This window comes from Maylandia zebra, linkage group LG7 (assembly GCF_041146795.1).
Source record: "Maylandia zebra isolate NMK-2024a linkage group LG7, Mzebra_GT3a, whole genome shotgun sequence".
NCBI classification, from domain to species: Eukaryota; Metazoa; Chordata; class Actinopteri; order Cichliformes; family Cichlidae; genus Maylandia; species Maylandia zebra.
Window position 1 is genome coordinate 16,674,563 of NC_135173.1, and position 17,144 is coordinate 16,691,706.

The window sequence follows — 17,144 nt, forward strand, 5'->3', positions numbered from 1 at the left end:
GATTAAAATCATTTGAATGTCCTCTTAAATTAGAAAACAATGTTTTGCTGTCAGATTGACTTTGCGATTCTAAATTTTTACCATAAAAGGAAATAAAGAAAGGAGGAAATACAAGTCATTTATCTGATGTAGAAAGGAAGTCTTTAGCGGAACCCTGACCGCTGCAGTAGCAGCCGGGGAATTATTTCTTGGTTGCACTGATGGTGTTCCGGGTAAATGTAGACTGAAAACAAAGGCTTGTAAAAGCAGCAAACAGCTCGGAGCTTAGAGACTTGCTCGCGGATTGTCTTTACTTTGTGATGGACAATGATGTCTTTTATCGGGAGCTGCCAAAAGTGGTAAGTCAACCGCCTAACGTGAATAACAGAGGCTTATAAAGTGAGTAATTTGAAGGTTTATAGAGAGTAAGGGCGGTTAATGTATAGAGGAGCTTAACGTGTAAGCTAACTAAATGCTAACGTCAGCGTTTTGATTGTTACCAGGAGCTTCACGCTCACCTCAATGGTTCTGTCAGCGCGCAAACCATCGAGAAGCTCATCAGCCGAAAGCCACATCTCAACATTGAACACAGCATGACGGCCATTGGCAAAGGACAGCGGAGGACTCTGGATGAGTGCGTCTGTAATTCATTGACAATTTCATATGAAACCCAGCAGGGTTTAAACCCTACTTTATATTTGATAGAAAAGAAAAGAAACGACAAGAAAAAGCACGTGTTGAGCTAAATTTAAGTGGACAGAATGAGCTGTCTGGGAGACGTTGATAAACGGGTTAAGATTAAAACACTATGTCTTTGGGTCTCTGCAGGTGCTTTGAAGTCTTCAGGGTCATCCACAAGTTGGTGGACACTGAGGAGGATATCCTGATGGTAAGGCCTGACTCAAAACAGTGTCGTGCTTCTTTTAGTCAAAGTGTTTCTAAGGATATTTATAAGTAATTGATGTTTTTGTTTTCCTGCCAGGTGGCTACAGATGTTATCAAAGAGTTTGCAGCTGATGGTGTCAAATATTTAGAGTTAAGAAGCACACCACGTGAAGAGAGAGATACAGGTGAATGACAGGCGAAGGTGAATGACACAGTACAGGGAGCAGTGAGTTCTCCTGTATATACCTATGATTGTAGAGGCAAGAAGACTAATGATTTGGTTATTAAATTCAATAATTAATTCATTTGAATTATTCAAAGTGTAGTATAACAGTCATTGTCTTATTTTCAGTACTGATAAAACTAAAGAAATTATATTCAATCCTAGGGGTATATGTGCATAGGAACCAGTTGTAATTGATGGTTGCACAATACAACAGGCTAATACATATAAGTATTTGGGCATCTGTATGGAGAAATTCTTTAAATGGGAAGAACATTTTGACTTCTTGAAAAATTAGCCAGACTGTTTGGGAGTGACTGCCAGGGTTCGTATGGGTAATGGATATTACCTGTCCACAGATTCATGGTGACGTAACTGCTCTTTTAACTGTTTGGTGTCTTTGCTTTGTTATAGGTTTGTAGAAATGGTTTATATGAGATTTTAGCTGAGATTGAGAGGTTTCTGTGGACACTCCTCATTTCAGCACTTGTATTTCTGACCTTGTGTTATAACCGATTAAACGTGATCTCCTCCCTTTTGCCCCCATTTTTGTGGGAGTGGGTGCTTAACTAGTTAAAAAAAAAATCTGTCTCCTATTTTTTTTGTGTCACATAGTAAAGAAGCATCAATATCTGATGAGAATACTTAGTAATTTGGCCTTGCTGTGTATTAATGTGGTGTTTGGTGCAGTTTCTTGCTTTGTGGGGTTGTTGTTGTTTTTTTCCAAGTGGAGATGAATATCTTTAACAAGTTGATTTGTTCACATTTGCAAATCTTAATTTTTAAGAGAAATGTGTTTTTTGAGTTTGTACACTATATGCATATTGCACCATTTCCTTTTTCAGTATTTGTCTGTGGTGACAAAAGGGGAACAAAGGACATTTAAGTCAACCTAAAATGATTTGTTTTAATTTTTACATGGCCTTTGTTAAGATTCAATATTGAGGAAGGGTACAAGAGGTGATCGAAGAATAACCACACCGATCCGGCCGGGTGAAGTCAAACGATGATTTTAATGAATACACGCGTGGGAAGAGAACTCTGTACGCAGACAGGAAGTAGTCTTCGACTTAATCAAAGCATGAACAGATATTTTATAGCATCAGGGTTTATTTACTGACGCCCCTTCATACGTCACAGATACATTTTATACATAGATCAGATCAACATCATGACTTTTCACCTAGAAAATCATCTTCTATCTTCATGGCTAGCCCTTCCTGTCTACCTTTCAGTTCTTGTCTTGTTCCTCTTTCTTGCCGAGACACCAAGAAACGGTTCCTCTTTTACCAAGACAATTTTGCAGTTACAGCCAAACATAACTAACCTCTCCTCTAAATAAATCTAATTTAAAGTGTGTGTGTGTGTGTGTGTTGACCTCACATGCTCTTTGTGTCACCTCTTACACTTCTGACCTTTTACCAGACCAGAAGCTCACTGAGACTATGTGTATGTCTTCTACTAAATAAATGTTTTAATCAAGAACCTCTACTAAAACCTTAATATAAAATGATAAAGCTATCTGTTACATTGCTAAAGCCTCGTCTTAGCCTGCGGCTCAAAATAACTTCCTGCTTCTTTCTGCATACAACTTCCTGTCAGCCTGCAACTCAGTCTTTCTGAAAGAGACACTGTCTAAACCTTGGAATGCAATATCCATGCTGCAAATTATATTATTAATGCAATAACAATTATTTAACAATAGCAGTAAAATAATTTCCCTCCTCGACACTCCCCCTTTTGACCTCTGGAAAACCAGAGGTCACAATACATTGTGTCCTCACGCAGACCCTTCTCTGGTGGTCTCGAACCTCGAGATCTCCAGGATCCTCGCCCCTCCTGTGGTCGCCGAGATCAGTCTTCTGCAAAGGAAACAAAACACCTTTTCTTGCATCTCCCTAACTTATCCTATCTGGGACTCTTTAATTAAAAGCCTGATCCTAATTATCTTCTTAACTTATGGACTTGTATTTATGTATACTCTTCAACGTTACTCATCACTTTAAAATTCTTTTAAGCGCTGGTTTCACGTCCAGTTGCTCGCTCTACTTTCCCTTATTTGATCATCAACATCCTATGCACAAGTTGTCGCTGCTGCAAGCTAATCTACTCCAAAAGAAAACAACCACTTCAATCAATTAAGTTTAAGCATATAAGCAATTACTCCTGTATACATTTCATCATAGCTAAATGCTGCCTTGAAACAACTCCTATGTGTTAACACTAACTTCATTTTAAAACCTCACATTTCCTATGTTATCACCTGTTTCGGTATAACCTTTTTATTTCATTTTGCTCCCTTAATGTAACAATACCTTCTAATTCTAATGTATCAGACTTAACCAAAATATATGCTTTCCTTCCTCTTTGGTCCTTCTTTAAGTTCAGTTAAAAGCTAAATGAATTTAAGGCCTTTTGCCTGGAATCAATACTGTCATGTGTGTTTCTTAACTCTGTGTCTGTAAGCGTGTGCAATCCTTCATGAACTCATATTATCCTCACAGTAGATTGGCTAATCATAGCGCTAGCCAAAGGCTCGTGACCCTCCAGAGACAAATTTGAGCCACAACTCCTTTAAAAGCACAAAATGCAATATGTATAAAATAGTTATAACTGCACCTGAAATACAAAGTTAACATCATCATAAACATCTTATGGTCATCAAAGCAATGGGCAGGGCTGCGACCCAATTTAGCCCTGTCTGCACAAATTTTAGCCAACTTGTTTTTCAAATTTAGGTTCATCCTCTCTACCTTTCCTTGAGATTGAGGATGAAAGACCGTCCCGAACTTATGTTGCATTCCCAACATCCTCTCTACCTCTTGCAAATCTTTATTCTTGAAGTGAGTACCATTGTCTGATCTAATTCTCTTGGGAAACCCATGCCTTGGAATGTAATGATTAAGCACTTAATCACGCTTTTCGCGTCTTCACATTTGGTCGCCCATGCTTCGGGCCATCCAGTCAAAACATCCACACACACCAACAAATACCTCACCCCACCTGGGCCTGTATCAATCATGTCGGTATAATCAATCACGACCTCTTCTCCTGGCCTTCCTGGCATGAGAAACTTACCAGCTTCAGGTTTTACTGCTGGCTTTGGGTTGTGTGCCCCACAAATTAGGCACGTTCTGGCCTTTTCCAGTATCATCCTTCTCAAATCAGGATGCCACCATCGGCACAAATTTCTCTCCATCTGTTTCACTCCCACGTGACCAAGCCCGTGAGCCTCATTCACCTTTTGTTCCGCCATTTTGGCCGTTAAAGCGGGACGCCCATCTGGCCCCCTCCACAAACCGCCATCTTGCCAGGCTCCTTTGTTTTCCCACACCCCCTTTTCCTCTGGGGATGTCTCCTCCTGAGCCTGTCTAACTTCTTCCATGCTGTTAGTGCTAACCTCCTCTTCTGGGGTTACCTGCACCAGTTGTCTCTGTCCTTTGTAGCCCGCTGCTTCCTTTGCGGCTTCGTCAGCTTTCTGATTTCCTCTTGCCACCATACTGTCTGCTTGTGAGTGGCCTTTGCATTTTATAATACTTACCTCGTCTGGGTCCTCCAGGGCCTTTTTGTAACAGATGGGTGCATTAGTGGCCGTTCTGAACCCGGCTCTCTTCCACTGAGCCAGTTCCACATGAGCTGCTCCAAACGCATATGCTGAGTCAGTGTAGATGTTCACTCTCATGTTTTTAGCCAACCTCAGGGCTCGAGTTAGGGCTATCACTTCAGCTCTCTGGGCCGACTGTTGTCCCTCGATTTTTCCTTCAACCTGGGCTTTCTTAATACAGTCATGTGGTTCTCCTGACCCCATTAGGTCTGCCATATTTATTCCTTCATGTGTGAATATCAGATTTGGCGCCTCTAAAATTTTGCTGAACCTTTGTTGCGTCAGTGGAGTCATTGTGAATGCCTGTGAGTTCACATAGGCCACTACACTGTGTGTAGTAAGCACTTTCAGTGGGTGTTCCCTCACTATATGTGCTGTTTTCTGAATTATCTTTGCTACTCCTGCTGCGTGTTGTGTGCATGTGGGATGCCTTGCTTCTGTTGAATTTAATCTTATGCTGACATACATAAGTACATCCCTACCTCCCCCTTTTTTCTGAAACAACACACCATTCACAACTCCCTTTGTTTCTGAAACATCAAGATAAAATGCCTCATCATAGTTAGGTGTGGCCAGATCTGTGGCTCTTGACAAATCCTATTTTAGTGAAATGAACGCTGTCTCTGTGTCCGGCGTCCAAGGCAATTCAGCCTTCAGCTTTCGAACACCAACTTTCTTGATCAGATCCCTTAAAGGGGCCGTTTTACCCGCATAGTTCGGAATGAACTGCCTGCTGTAACCTGTCAAGCCAAGAAAGGAAAGCAACTCCTTCACAGTTCTTGGTTTTGGATGTGTCAGAATTTGGTCTCTGTGTGTGTTCATTAGCCCCACTGATCTGTGTGCGATCACCCGGCCCAGGAATGTTACCTCTGGCCGGACCAACTGCAGTTTTTCTTTGCTCACTTTGAAGCCACACTCCGCCAATCTGTTCAACACCACGAGCAATGCTGCCGTACAGGCTGCTGCTGACGGGGCTGCAATAAGAAGATCATCAACATACTGTATTAATTTACAGCCCCCTGGCAGTTGACATGGGGACAATGCCTCTTTCAACACCTGATTAAAAATTCCTGGTGAGAGTGCAAAGCCTTGTGGTAGGCGTGTGTACCTAAATTTGCGGCCTCTGTATGTGAATGAGAAAATGTCTCTGAGTGACTCGTGCAGTGGGAGACAAAAGAATGCATTTGCTAGGTCAATACATGTGAACCACTTTTGGTCTTCAGTTTTGTGCTTCTATTATGGTCTGTTAAATGGTATGTCATACTTCAGCCGGAACAGGACAGGCGAACAGTTAGCTAGACCCACATCTGTGGGCCCTGCGGACCACAAAGTACCAGGCAATTTTGAGAGCTCAGCTACTGCATCAGGATGATCCATTCTTTCCCTGCCATGTATTCTGGAGATTTCTTTATGTTCTAAGATCACTGCATCGTTGGACAAACAAGTTATGCGATATATTTTACATTTTGGTGCATACCAGACATTTGGAATTTGGGTGCCTTGCCAGCATGCGTTGTCCAGCGCCCGCTTGACCATTGGTCCCAGATCTCTTGGCCCATGACCCTCGTGGACCGCCAATGTAATGTGAGGGGCTGAATCCTCTCCCACATTGTACCAAGGCAGTTGTTCATCAGTAAATTTCACAGCCGCGGCCACACCTTCTGGTCCAACATAAATGTTATGTGTTTGCACATTCCACGTCTGTCCCTCAAGATCAGACTGGAACTGTTCCCGATAGATATCATTATCTTCCCTATCATAAAAGAGTGTAACGTGGAAAGGATCTCGCGGTGGGGAATAGACGGCCAGGCTCATTATCCAGGGTTTCCACAGCTGATAATGTCTCAGAATACCTTCTTCCACTAGCCTCCCCCAGTAGATTTCGGCAGTGGGTTGTTCAGAGTTCTGGACTTAAATATTGAGTCTTTGAAGGTGATCCCAGTTTCACAAGCAGGTCCCTGCCCATGAGATTTTCCAGGCACCTGTGAGGACACCACATATTGGTGCTTCAAAGTCTGTTTTCCCAGCTGTGTCAATGCTGGATCATCATCATTGACAGCATAGGTTCTGCCGTCCCCACGCTGTTCAGTTTCTCCGGGCTCCATCAGTATTGCTCCCCCTCCCAGCCCCAGTCGGCTACTGGGTACTGGGGGGCTGGTGCTGCATTCGGGTTTGGAGCCTGATGTGCTCCCCTGTAAGCAACTCTTTGTCTTGGGCCTCCTTGTGCCTGGGGTTGATAGCCTCGCCTCTGATAATTTCGCTGCGATTCAGGGCATTCTCGGGACCAGTGTCCTTCTGCTCCACAGCTGTAACAGGCAGTCCAAGACACACTGCCAGGATTCCCCGGATTCCGAGCCCTTTGTCCTCCCCTCACGGATCCACCACGCCCTCTCTGCGGTCCACCGGTCCCCCAATTCCCTACGGGTTGACGCTGCCTTGGTGCATTGGCGGGCCAACGGTCATCAGGGTAGAGACCCGGATCCTGATCTGGCCGGTCAGGCACAGGATCGGGCTGAGGCCTTGCCACCATTATAGTCTTATTTAGTTCTTCCGGTTCTTTTTTCTTCGCATTATATTTTTCGCGAGCCTCACCCAGCTGCAGCCTAAGCAGCTGCGCCTGTGCTTCATCTAACTCTTTCTTTTGTTTGTTCGTCAAATCCTGTTCCTGCTGAAGTCTGTGGGTCACATGTCTCTCCCACTGCACCGAGTCTGCAACGGCAAAATCTGGGTTCTTTTCCAAGTCAACTGCAACCTGGTTGGGCAGCCCTGCCAGCACTGCCGAACGAAACCACGCTCTACTTTCACCCTCCTTCCCCGGATGTATTCCTGTTTCTAACAACCATTGTTCCTTTGCTTTAGCTAAACACTCTCTGGGTTTCTTTTTGGGATCCCAAATAATTTTTGGAATGACTCCAAAGTTAGGAGTTGGGTCCTTCTCCCGAACTGCATCTGCTAAGTCACTCTGCACCTCATGATATTTCAGGTCATTTGCATATCTGGTTGTTTGAGCTATCTGCTCTACATCTGCTAACCCACCACCCAGCATACAACGTCCGGCCAAAGTGTGAAAGTCGCCCAGCGCTAATTCTTCTCCTTCCCAATGTTCTCCCTTGGTTATTGGTGGAAGTTGTTTAACCAATGCTTCCAAATCTCTCACCTTATAGGCGCGATAAACTGGTTCGTTCTTTGGACCTGCTATTAGAGGCAGACTTAAACCAGGGTCAGGAGCTCCTTGTTCAAAACTCACTCTTCTACTCTTCCTCAACTTTCCTTTCCCCTTTGAGCTCTTAAATATGGGCTGTCTCTGTGCTTGGTCTCTCTTCACACTTCTTTTCCTCAAAATTAGGCTTGTACTTGGTTGGGGTTCAGCTCCTCCATCTTCGTCCTCCTCATCGTCTTCTTCTGATGACGTCGCACGGTCTTCATTCTCCTCTTCTGGCCCTCCCTGCATTACTCTCTGCTTTATAACCTCCAATGCCGTTAATGCCTCTATGGACGCACGTAGGGCCTCATGCATTTGTCCATACACTTCTCCTTCAGTTTTTAACACCAAGCTCAGAGGTATTTTATCACCCAGCCCTTTCTGTTGGGATATAATAGGTTTACTTACCTCAACCTCCATCGCTTGGCACTCTTTCTCTGCTGATTTTGATACTCCAGGGGAAGCCAAGCGAACAGCTTTCTTAAGCTGTTCGAGCTGATCCTTCAGAGGTTTGCATCCCCTTTTCCTACTAGGTGTCGCACCCGATCTGTCAGCCATTCTCTGAAACACAGACTTACCTCTTCCAATGGCGTTGGTCGACTCCACCTTCTTGGTCTAGGTCACCCAGACACGCCTAACTTTCGGTTTCAGTCTTTGTCTCGCTGTTCTCGCAACCACTGGCTCCTCTTCCCCTGCTCGGTGATACACAAAGTTTAACCCAGCACTTTAGACGCTGTCCTCGCGTTCTCAAGCGTTGACACTCAATCAAAATTATTCGCCCTCAAAGTGTTAATATATGACACCAGCAACCCTTATGCGCAACGCGCTCACCTCCGTATACTTACCTCTCCAATAGTTCCTCGGATTAGTGTTTTTTCATTTATTTTAAACCCATTAACGGCGCTGCGCGTCCCTTATATACTTTACAGCAACACACCCTCAAGCATCCCGTACTAATAAATCTAAAACCAAGAAATCACCTTTATGACATTATGTCAAAGCTTTCTCCATGTTGCACAGCCTGCCACAGGTTTAACAAAAAATCGCTGCCCGAGAAGGCTCCCACATATCAAGGTGGTCGTTTTCACAAACTTCCAGCAGACCCTCAAATAAACAAAAACAACGACCCAGGCAGGCTTCCAGTTCAGCCTCCTCAATTTCTATGCACACTGAAAACTCATGGGGAGATTCTTCTGTCTCCCCGTGTCCTACACAATTCACCTCCAAATGATCCCCTACAATTGAAATTTCAGTGTGGAATGACGCAGAGATTAACATTTCCTTATTTATTCACTATATGTAACCTGAATTTTCTCTCTCTTATCAAATAACAAAGGTTATCTTTACAATTTGTTATTGAACTACTAATTAAGTTGCTTTTTATGGTGTCAGTGATAAACTGCCCCTAAAAAGTCCACTTTATTGCGTGCTCATTGAGTTACTCCTATCAAAACTATTTAACAAGTTCAATTTACACATACTCATTAATTTGTCACGCTTATTAGTGGCTCATGGTTGCTTAAAGCCTATGTCTGACTTGACCACAGAGTTAGAGCATCATTCAATCCTCTCAGGATGACCACTCCACTTACTCTGCATCCAGTCAGCTCATGAATTAACAACCCTTGCAGACTGTAACCCTTTTATTTTTTGTTTATGCCTTCAAATCCACCTTAAATCTTCTTTACCTAAATGTTGGTTTTAAACACAAACAATTCTTATATTCTATTTTGAAACGCTGTCACCATTCATATATTTACAATGTTGTTATTTACTAAGCCAGCATTTTAACTGCAGACATTTATCCACATTTGCAAACAATAGTTATAGAGCTGAATGACACACAAAACCGAAAGCATAGTCCTCTCATGCGCTCTGCATCAGCTGCCTCATTTGCATGCACACACACTCTTCATCTAAGAATAGCAGCAGGCAGTCAGTGCATTGCTGACTCGACCCACAGAGATCTTTTTTTTTTTTTAATACAGAGACGTCTTATATTTACAACTGCACAGATTTTAAACCTTTTAACACCTATCGAATTTCGACAAATTTAACATAACCGTTTTTTGCAATCAATTAACCAGTATCAAGACTTTAACTGTTTCTGGCCTCATTTCTAAAATCCCTAACTCAATTTAAAAGCGTCAACCAACCCAAACTTTTTGAAGTTTTAGGTTAAAGTTACACGCCCGAAATCCACTTCTGCTGGCCAAAAAAGCGCAGATACCGTTTCAAACGGTAAGGAGACTCTAACTCCTAGCTATTTTGGAGGTTCCCAAGTTCTCCCCGGTTGCCAACCGTACTAACCCTATTCGCCGATAGGTCAGGGCCAAGCGTCCTTGGCCGGGAGGGAGCATTACCTCCGAGAACTGCGCTTCCTAGCAGACTCTAACTGCCGTTCTAGAATAATTTATAATACTTTGAAACAACAATCAACACCCAAAACAAGTGTATAACTGAGGCAGGTGCAACCTAGTGGTCAAATGGAGACTCCAACTCACAAAATGACCGCTCAGGTCCACTCTTATGACCAAATTTGGACTCTAACCAACACAATAACCAATTCCCTACCAACTACTTGAGACTCTAACTCAATTTCTTTGGGACTTCAACCCAGTATTTAAACTTTTCTTATCAGACTCTTAACTACTTTCATTTCTTCTTAGCAGAACTCTAACTGCTTCAACTCATGAGATTTTCATCAAAATCAAAACAGACATCCACCAGTAACTTCAGTGAGTAGACTTAAATTTTATCATGTCCAATTTGGCACACTTTGGAAATAATTCAACAGGTAGTGCCTTACCTTTTGGATAAGCCGGCTTATGCCCACTCACTTAGACCACTGGAATTCACGTCTGCCCGTCAGACCACCCAAGACCCCGGATTTCTCCGTCCAAACCTCCAACTCTCCCTCCTCAATAACCGGACGAAGCCCCCAAATGTTAAGATTCAATATTGAGGAAGGGTACAAGAGGTGATCGAAGAATAACCACACCGATCCGGCCGGGTGAAGTCAAACGATGATTTTAATGAATACACGCGTGGGAAGAGAACTCTGTACGCAGACAGGAAGTAGTCTTCGACTTAATCAAAGCATGAACAGATATTTTATAGCATCAGGGTTTATTTACTGACGCCCCTTCATACGTCACAGATACATTTTATACATAGATCAGATCAACATCATGACTTTTCACCTAGAAAATCATCTTCTATCTTCATGGCTAGCCCTTCCTGTCTACCTTTCAGTTCTTGTCTTGTTCCTCTTTCTTGCCGAGACACCAAGAAACGGTTCCTCTTTTACCAAGACAATTTTGCAGTTACAGCCAAACATAACTAACCTCTCCTCTAAATAAATCTAATTTAAAGTGTGTGTGTGTGTGTGTGTTGACCTCACATGCTCTTTGTGTCACCTCTTACACTTCTGACCTTTTACCAGACCAGAAGCTCACTGAGACTATGTGTATGTCTTCTACTAAATAAATGTTTTAATCAAGAACCTCTACTAAAACCTTAATATAAAATGATAAAGCTATCTGTTACATTGCTAAAGCCTCGTCTTAGCCTGCGGCTCAAAATAACTTCCTGCTTCTTTCTGCATACAACTTCCTGTCAGCCTGCAACTCAGTCTTTCTGAAAGAGACACTGTCTAAACCTTGGAATGCAATATCCATGCTGCAAATTATATTATTAATGCAATAACAATTATTTAACAATAGCAGTAAAATAATTTCCCTCCTCGACACCTTACTGAGGTGAAACATGCATTCTTTTTTTTTGGTAATGGGCTGGAAAAGATTGAAAATGGACTTTGAAAGTGCTTAAAAAGTGCTTGATTTTGACCCTGAAAAATGTGTATGAGCCCTGGACTTCTACAATCATGTGCACTTTTTATAATATAGTGCTTGAAAATTCCAGGTGAATAGGAAAAACAGATAATCTATTTACTGTTATTAATTTGCTAATGATATTACTTTTTGTGATGAAGTTGAGCGCATTTTCAATCTTCTGAGAAGCGTTTCTCTCTGGGACATAGCTACATGTAGAGAATCGCTTAAGAATTGCTCCATTTGTTTTTTTTGTAATGCCACTGTGAGTTCGGGAATGCAGAATTTCTAAAAGTTCAACATCAAATTCTGAGAAGTTCACTGAAACAAACCAGATGAATAGTTTAGGAAAACAAAAAACAGTACAAAAACTGGAACCCAATAGGCAGAAAACTAATCTAAAGTGCTGAGTTCAGACAGTTCTGATTGGGACCATCCCAGAAACACTAACCTGGGTTTGCTGTTAAGGCATGACTGAGCTGAATCCAGCAATCTCGGAAGAAATATAGTGAGTGTTCTGAATTTAAAAAAGTGTTACTTAAAATATATTTTACTCAACTAATACAGTGGGGCAAAAAAGTATTTAGTCAGCCACCGATTGTGCAAGTTCCCCCACTTAAAATGATGACAGAGGTCAGTAATTTGCACCAGAGGTACACTTCAACTGTGAGAGACAGAATGTGAAAAAAAAATCCATGAATTCACATGGTAGGATTTGTAAAGAATTTATTCGTAAATTAGGGTGGAAAATAAGTATTTGGTCACCTCAAACAAGGAAAATCTCTGGCTCTCACAGACCTGTAACGTCTTCTGTAAGAAGCTTTTCTGTCCCCCACTCGTTACCTGTATGAATGGCACCTGTTTGAACTCATCATCTGTTTAAAAGACACCTGTCCACAGCCTCAAACAGTCAGACTCCAAACTCCGCCATGGCCAAGACCAAAGAGCTTTCGAAGGACACCAGGAAAAGTATTGTAGACCTGCACCAGACTGGGAAGAGTGAATCTACAATAGGCAAGCAGCTTGGTGTGAAAAAATCAACTGTGGGAGCAATCATCAGAAAATGGAAGACATACAAGACCACTGATAATCTCCCTCGATCTGGGGCTCCACGCAAGATCTCATCCCGTGGGGTCAAAATGATCATGAGAACGGTGAGCAAAGATCCCAGAACCACACGGGGGGACCTGGTGAATGACCTGCAGAGAGCTGGGACCAAAGTAACAAAGGTCACCATCAGTAACACACTACAACGGCAGGGAATCAAATCCCGCAGTGCCAGACGTGTTCCGCTGCTGAAGCCAGTGCATGTCCAGGCCCGTCTGAAGTTTGCCAGAGAGCACATGGATGATACAGCAGAGGATTGGGAGAATGTCATGTGGTCAGATGAAACCAAAGTAGAACTTTTTGGTATAAACTCAACTCGTCGTGTTTGGAGGAAGAAGAATACTGAGTTGCATCCCAAGAACACCATACCTACTGTGAAGCATGGGGGTGGAAACATCATGCTATGGGGCTGTTTTTCTGCCAAGGGGACAGGACGACTGATCCGTGTTAAGGACAGAATGAATGGGGCCATGTATCGTGAGATTTTGAGCCAAAACCTCCTTCCATCAGTGAGAACTTTGAAGATGAAACAAGGCTGGGTCTTCCAACATGACAATGATCCAAAACACACCGCCCGGGCAACAAAGGAGTGGCTCCGTAAGAAGCATTTGAAAGTCCTGGAGTGGCCTAGCCAGTCTCCAGACCTCAACCCCATAGAAAATCTGTGGCGGGAGTTGAAAGTCCGTGTTGCTCGGCGACAGCCCCAAAACATCACTGCTCTCGAGAAGATCTGCATGGAGGAATGGGCCAAAATACCAGCTACTGTGTGTGCAAACCTGGTAAAGACCTATAGTAAACGTTTGACCTCTGTTATTGCCAACAAAGGTTATGTTACAAAGTATTGAGTTGTATTTTTGTTATTGACCAAATACTTATTTTCCACCCTGATTTACGAATAAATTCTTTACAAATCCTACCATGTGGATTCATGGATTTTTTTTTTTCACATTCTGTCTCTCACAGTTGAAGTGTACCTCTGGTGCAAATTACTGACCTCTGTCATCATTTTAAGTGGGGGAACTTGCACAATCGGTGGCTGACTAAATACTTTTTTGCCCCACTGTATATAACTGAAAAATAGTAATAATGAAAAAAAATGCAATTAAGTCCATAGGTTTTTGGAAAATAACACAAATTCTGTAAATGTGCTTCTGTACACCACCGCCTTCTCATATTGAGCGATTCAGTGAACTGAATGAGTGTGAGTTCAGCACTTCACCTCCAGATCTTTTGTTTGCTTTTTTGTATTGGGGGTTTTTGCAGTGGAAGAGCGAGGGAACAAACTGAACATGAAATTACTTGGGATTTCTTTCACCATGCACTGATTTGGTATGTTTGTGTTCGTAGGACTGACAAAGAAGACTTACATTGAAACGGTCATCAAAGCCATCCAGAAGTGTAAGGAGGAGGGAGCGGACATTGATGTCAGGTAGGTTTACCCAGCTGTGTGCAAGTCCACACATTTGTCTTATGAGTTGTGGCTGTGTCACTGACCACATGATTCTCAATATTATTTATCTTGAAGGTTTCTGGTAGCCATTGACCGCAGGAATGGGACTGAAGTTGCCTTGGAGACGGTGAATTTGGCTGAGGAGTTCATGCTGTCATCTGATGGTTTAGTGGTGGGAGTTGACCTCAGTGGAGATCCAACGGTTTGTCAGACAGTTTGGTACTATGGTGGCTTTGTACTAATAGCTACAGATCCAGTTTACTGGCATTGTTTGGGTCTATTTGACCCATAATAGGAATGGTCACCGTCTAGTTTTGTGATGAAATATGTCTATTCTGGTGGGAGTGGACTTTTCCAGGGTGACAAAGAAAAGTTGTTAAACTGGTCATCTCAAATAACTTCTGCAGAGCACAAGAGTTAAATTTTTGAAAATGATGTAAACTGTATGTCCTTAAATCTCATCCTTAATTTCCCATTTTTATTCTTGGACTCTACTAGAGAAGCTTTGCATGATTCACAGTTTTAAAGTAATCCTTATTTATCTTAAACTGGGCCTTGATGAAGCTCCTCAATTCACCCTTTATCTGAAACAAACCATTTTAAATAATCTTGCTTCAAGGCCAGTATTGCTTTTACCAGACTTTCTTCCAATTGGCAGCTTCTTGCAAACTGAAGGTGTTAATACTGAGCTTTTGGCTCACAGGGATTAATTGCACATATGCTGATCTCATTATTAAAAACTTTTAAAACATGTTAAACACCAGAAACCACGCTGTAGCAGTATTTGTATGAAAGAAAATAAGAGGTAGCTTGTTAAATTGACTTTAAATTATGTTGGGAAACTGTATTGTAATGCTATTTATTAGTAGGACCACGTCTCATTATTTCACATGATAATGTAGCTTTCATTTTAAGGTGGGCCATGGCAAAGATCTGCTTCCTGCCCTACAGAAGGCCAAAAACTCTGGACTGAAGTTGTCACTGCACCTCTCAGAAGTATGAATAGCACACTTAAAAAATAGAGAGAGATAGACAGAGAGAGATAATTTGACTGTAGTAATATTTTACGTAAGAGTGATGTCATCAAATATTGTTGCAGATTCCATCACAGCTGGATGAATCAGATTTGCTGTTGAGTCTTCCTCCTGACAGAATCGGTCATGGCACCTTCTTACATCCTGAAGTCGGTGGATCTCAAAGCCTCGTTAACAAAGTGGTTCAGAAAAAGATACCAATAGGTGACGCAGCATCCACGCTAAGATGTTTTCATTTTAAAATGTGTGAACTTTTAATCAAATTTATGCCTCACATGCACTGTTCCTGTGCTGCAGGATCACAGTGACTGAGGCATTTCGCTACCGATGCAGTTTCACTCTGAAAAGCCAAAATTGAAAGTTTGAGGGGTGAAAATAAGCGATGCAGACACATCCACATCTGTCGGTCCACATCTTATCAGTGATACTGACAAAATAAAAATATAGCAAGTATGTTGTATTGACAACATATAGGGAATACTACGAGGATTCTAAATATCACATTATAGTCTGAATCCAAATATCATGTCACACTTGACCTCTGACCTCATGTTTATGTTTCACCCTTTCAAGTTATTCATGTTCAGTTATTTACAAATCAATACATATCATTCATTATCTGCTCCTGTGTGTGTAATCAAAGTGAACATCTGTCATGCTTTGCTTATCTGATCTTTACTGCACTACCAACTTAAAGAAAACAAAGTGAATATTAACAACACAATACTCAGTAGTTAAAAGTAAATTGTCCTGATAGTGAGCTGCGTTATGGTGGAGGTATGAGCTCGCAGTGCGTCTTTTTTGACGTACGAGCAGAACTTTTAATGTTGATTTTTTTTCTCCTCTGTAGAGCTGTGCCTGACATCAAATGTGAAAGGCAACACTGTGCCGTGTTACTCCAAACATCATTTCAAGTACTGGTACGAGCTGGGACACCCAACTGTAATTTGCGTAAGTTTCCACTGTATACTTCTTTTTAATGTTTTTGTTTTTTAACCTCATTAGGCTAAATTCTTGCATAGTCTTTATCTTACACCGAGCCTTCAGCAACAGCTGAATTAGTTTTAGCTCGTCTCCTTTTTAAGCCATCTTTTATTCTGATTGGCTGCTCCTCTCAAACACAGGGTTTAGAAAGCAGGTGGGTGGAGCTTCTGTGGGAGCCAAGTTGGGGGGAAAAAACTGAACCGTACTTTTCAGAGCAGTCTGAAGTCTGAGCTTAGAGGCGTTGCCTGCACATTATTTTTGCCATGTTTAATATAACCAGCCACCTTTATCACAGTGTATACACATAACAGGAAAGAAGGAAACACACAGGTCCTATTTGAATTAGGGCTGTGGAGGCTTTAAAATATTGGCATACAAGTAACATACTGATGCTGAAGTTATTACCATTTCTTTTTTTACCGTCTTTAGACAACCACAAAACGGTGGGGCACAGCATTAACATCCTGTCACAGGTGTGGGTAGATGTAGTTTTTCTTTTAGATTAACACAGTAGAAATAACTTTCTACTTGAACAAAAATAGATCAGAGACCTGTGAGAGGAAAGGGGGGGAAAAAAAAGAAAAAAAAAAATCACACCTGAACAATGTTCCTTTTTTTACATTACAGACCGACGATAAAGGAGTCTTCTGTACGGACTTGTCTCAGGAATATCAGCTGGCAGCTTCCACATTCGGTCTCAGTCATGAAGCCGTGTGGAAGCTCTCTCAGCAGGCCATAGACTGCATCTTCGGACCAGAGATTGTGAAGCAGCAGCTTCAAGAGAAGTGGAATGACTTACATCCTCAGCTTTTCAAGTGATCGGTTCATCGGAGCCAAAAGCCA

General features: G+C 42.1%; 1 protein-coding gene and 1 long non-coding RNA gene across 2 annotated transcripts; one reads left to right on the forward strand and one right to left on the reverse strand.

Annotated features, from left to right (window-relative positions):
* The first annotated feature begins 178 nt into the window (after positions 1-178).
* On the forward strand, positions 179-17,129 carry mapda (N6-Methyl-AMP deaminase). The gene is made up of 10 exons (XM_004567711.6): positions 179-338; positions 483-613; positions 808-868; positions 962-1,049; positions 14,181-14,262; positions 14,359-14,485; positions 15,199-15,279; positions 15,383-15,521; positions 16,168-16,268; positions 16,929-17,129. Exons 1-10 carry the CDS (start codon positions 300-302, stop codon positions 17,118-17,120), a joined length of 1,041 nt encoding a protein of 346 aa, XP_004567768.1. The 5' UTR covers positions 179-299; the 3' UTR covers positions 17,121-17,129.
* Positions 2,082-4,650, reverse strand: LOC143419392 (uncharacterized). The gene is made up of 2 exons (XR_013099356.1): positions 3,907-4,650; positions 2,082-3,840 (listed from the first exon to the last, which is right to left on the reverse strand). It is a non-coding gene; the product is annotated as an uncharacterized LOC143419392 (long non-coding RNA).
* Positions 17,130-17,144: the final 15 nt, after the last annotated feature.

Excerpts from the sequence above, each read along its gene's own strand:
- mapda (XM_004567711.6), top strand. The coding sequence starts at position 300 with ATGGACAATGATGTCTTTTATCGGGAGCTGCCAAAAGTG. Across the intron at positions 1,050-14,180 it reads ACGTGAAGAGAGAGATACAG|GACTGACAAAGAAGACTTAC; the intron begins GTGAATGACAGG and ends TTGTGTTCGTAG. Across the intron at positions 14,486-15,198 it reads ACCTCAGTGGAGATCCAACG|GTGGGCCATGGCAAAGATCT; the intron begins GTTTGTCAGACA and ends TTTCATTTTAAG.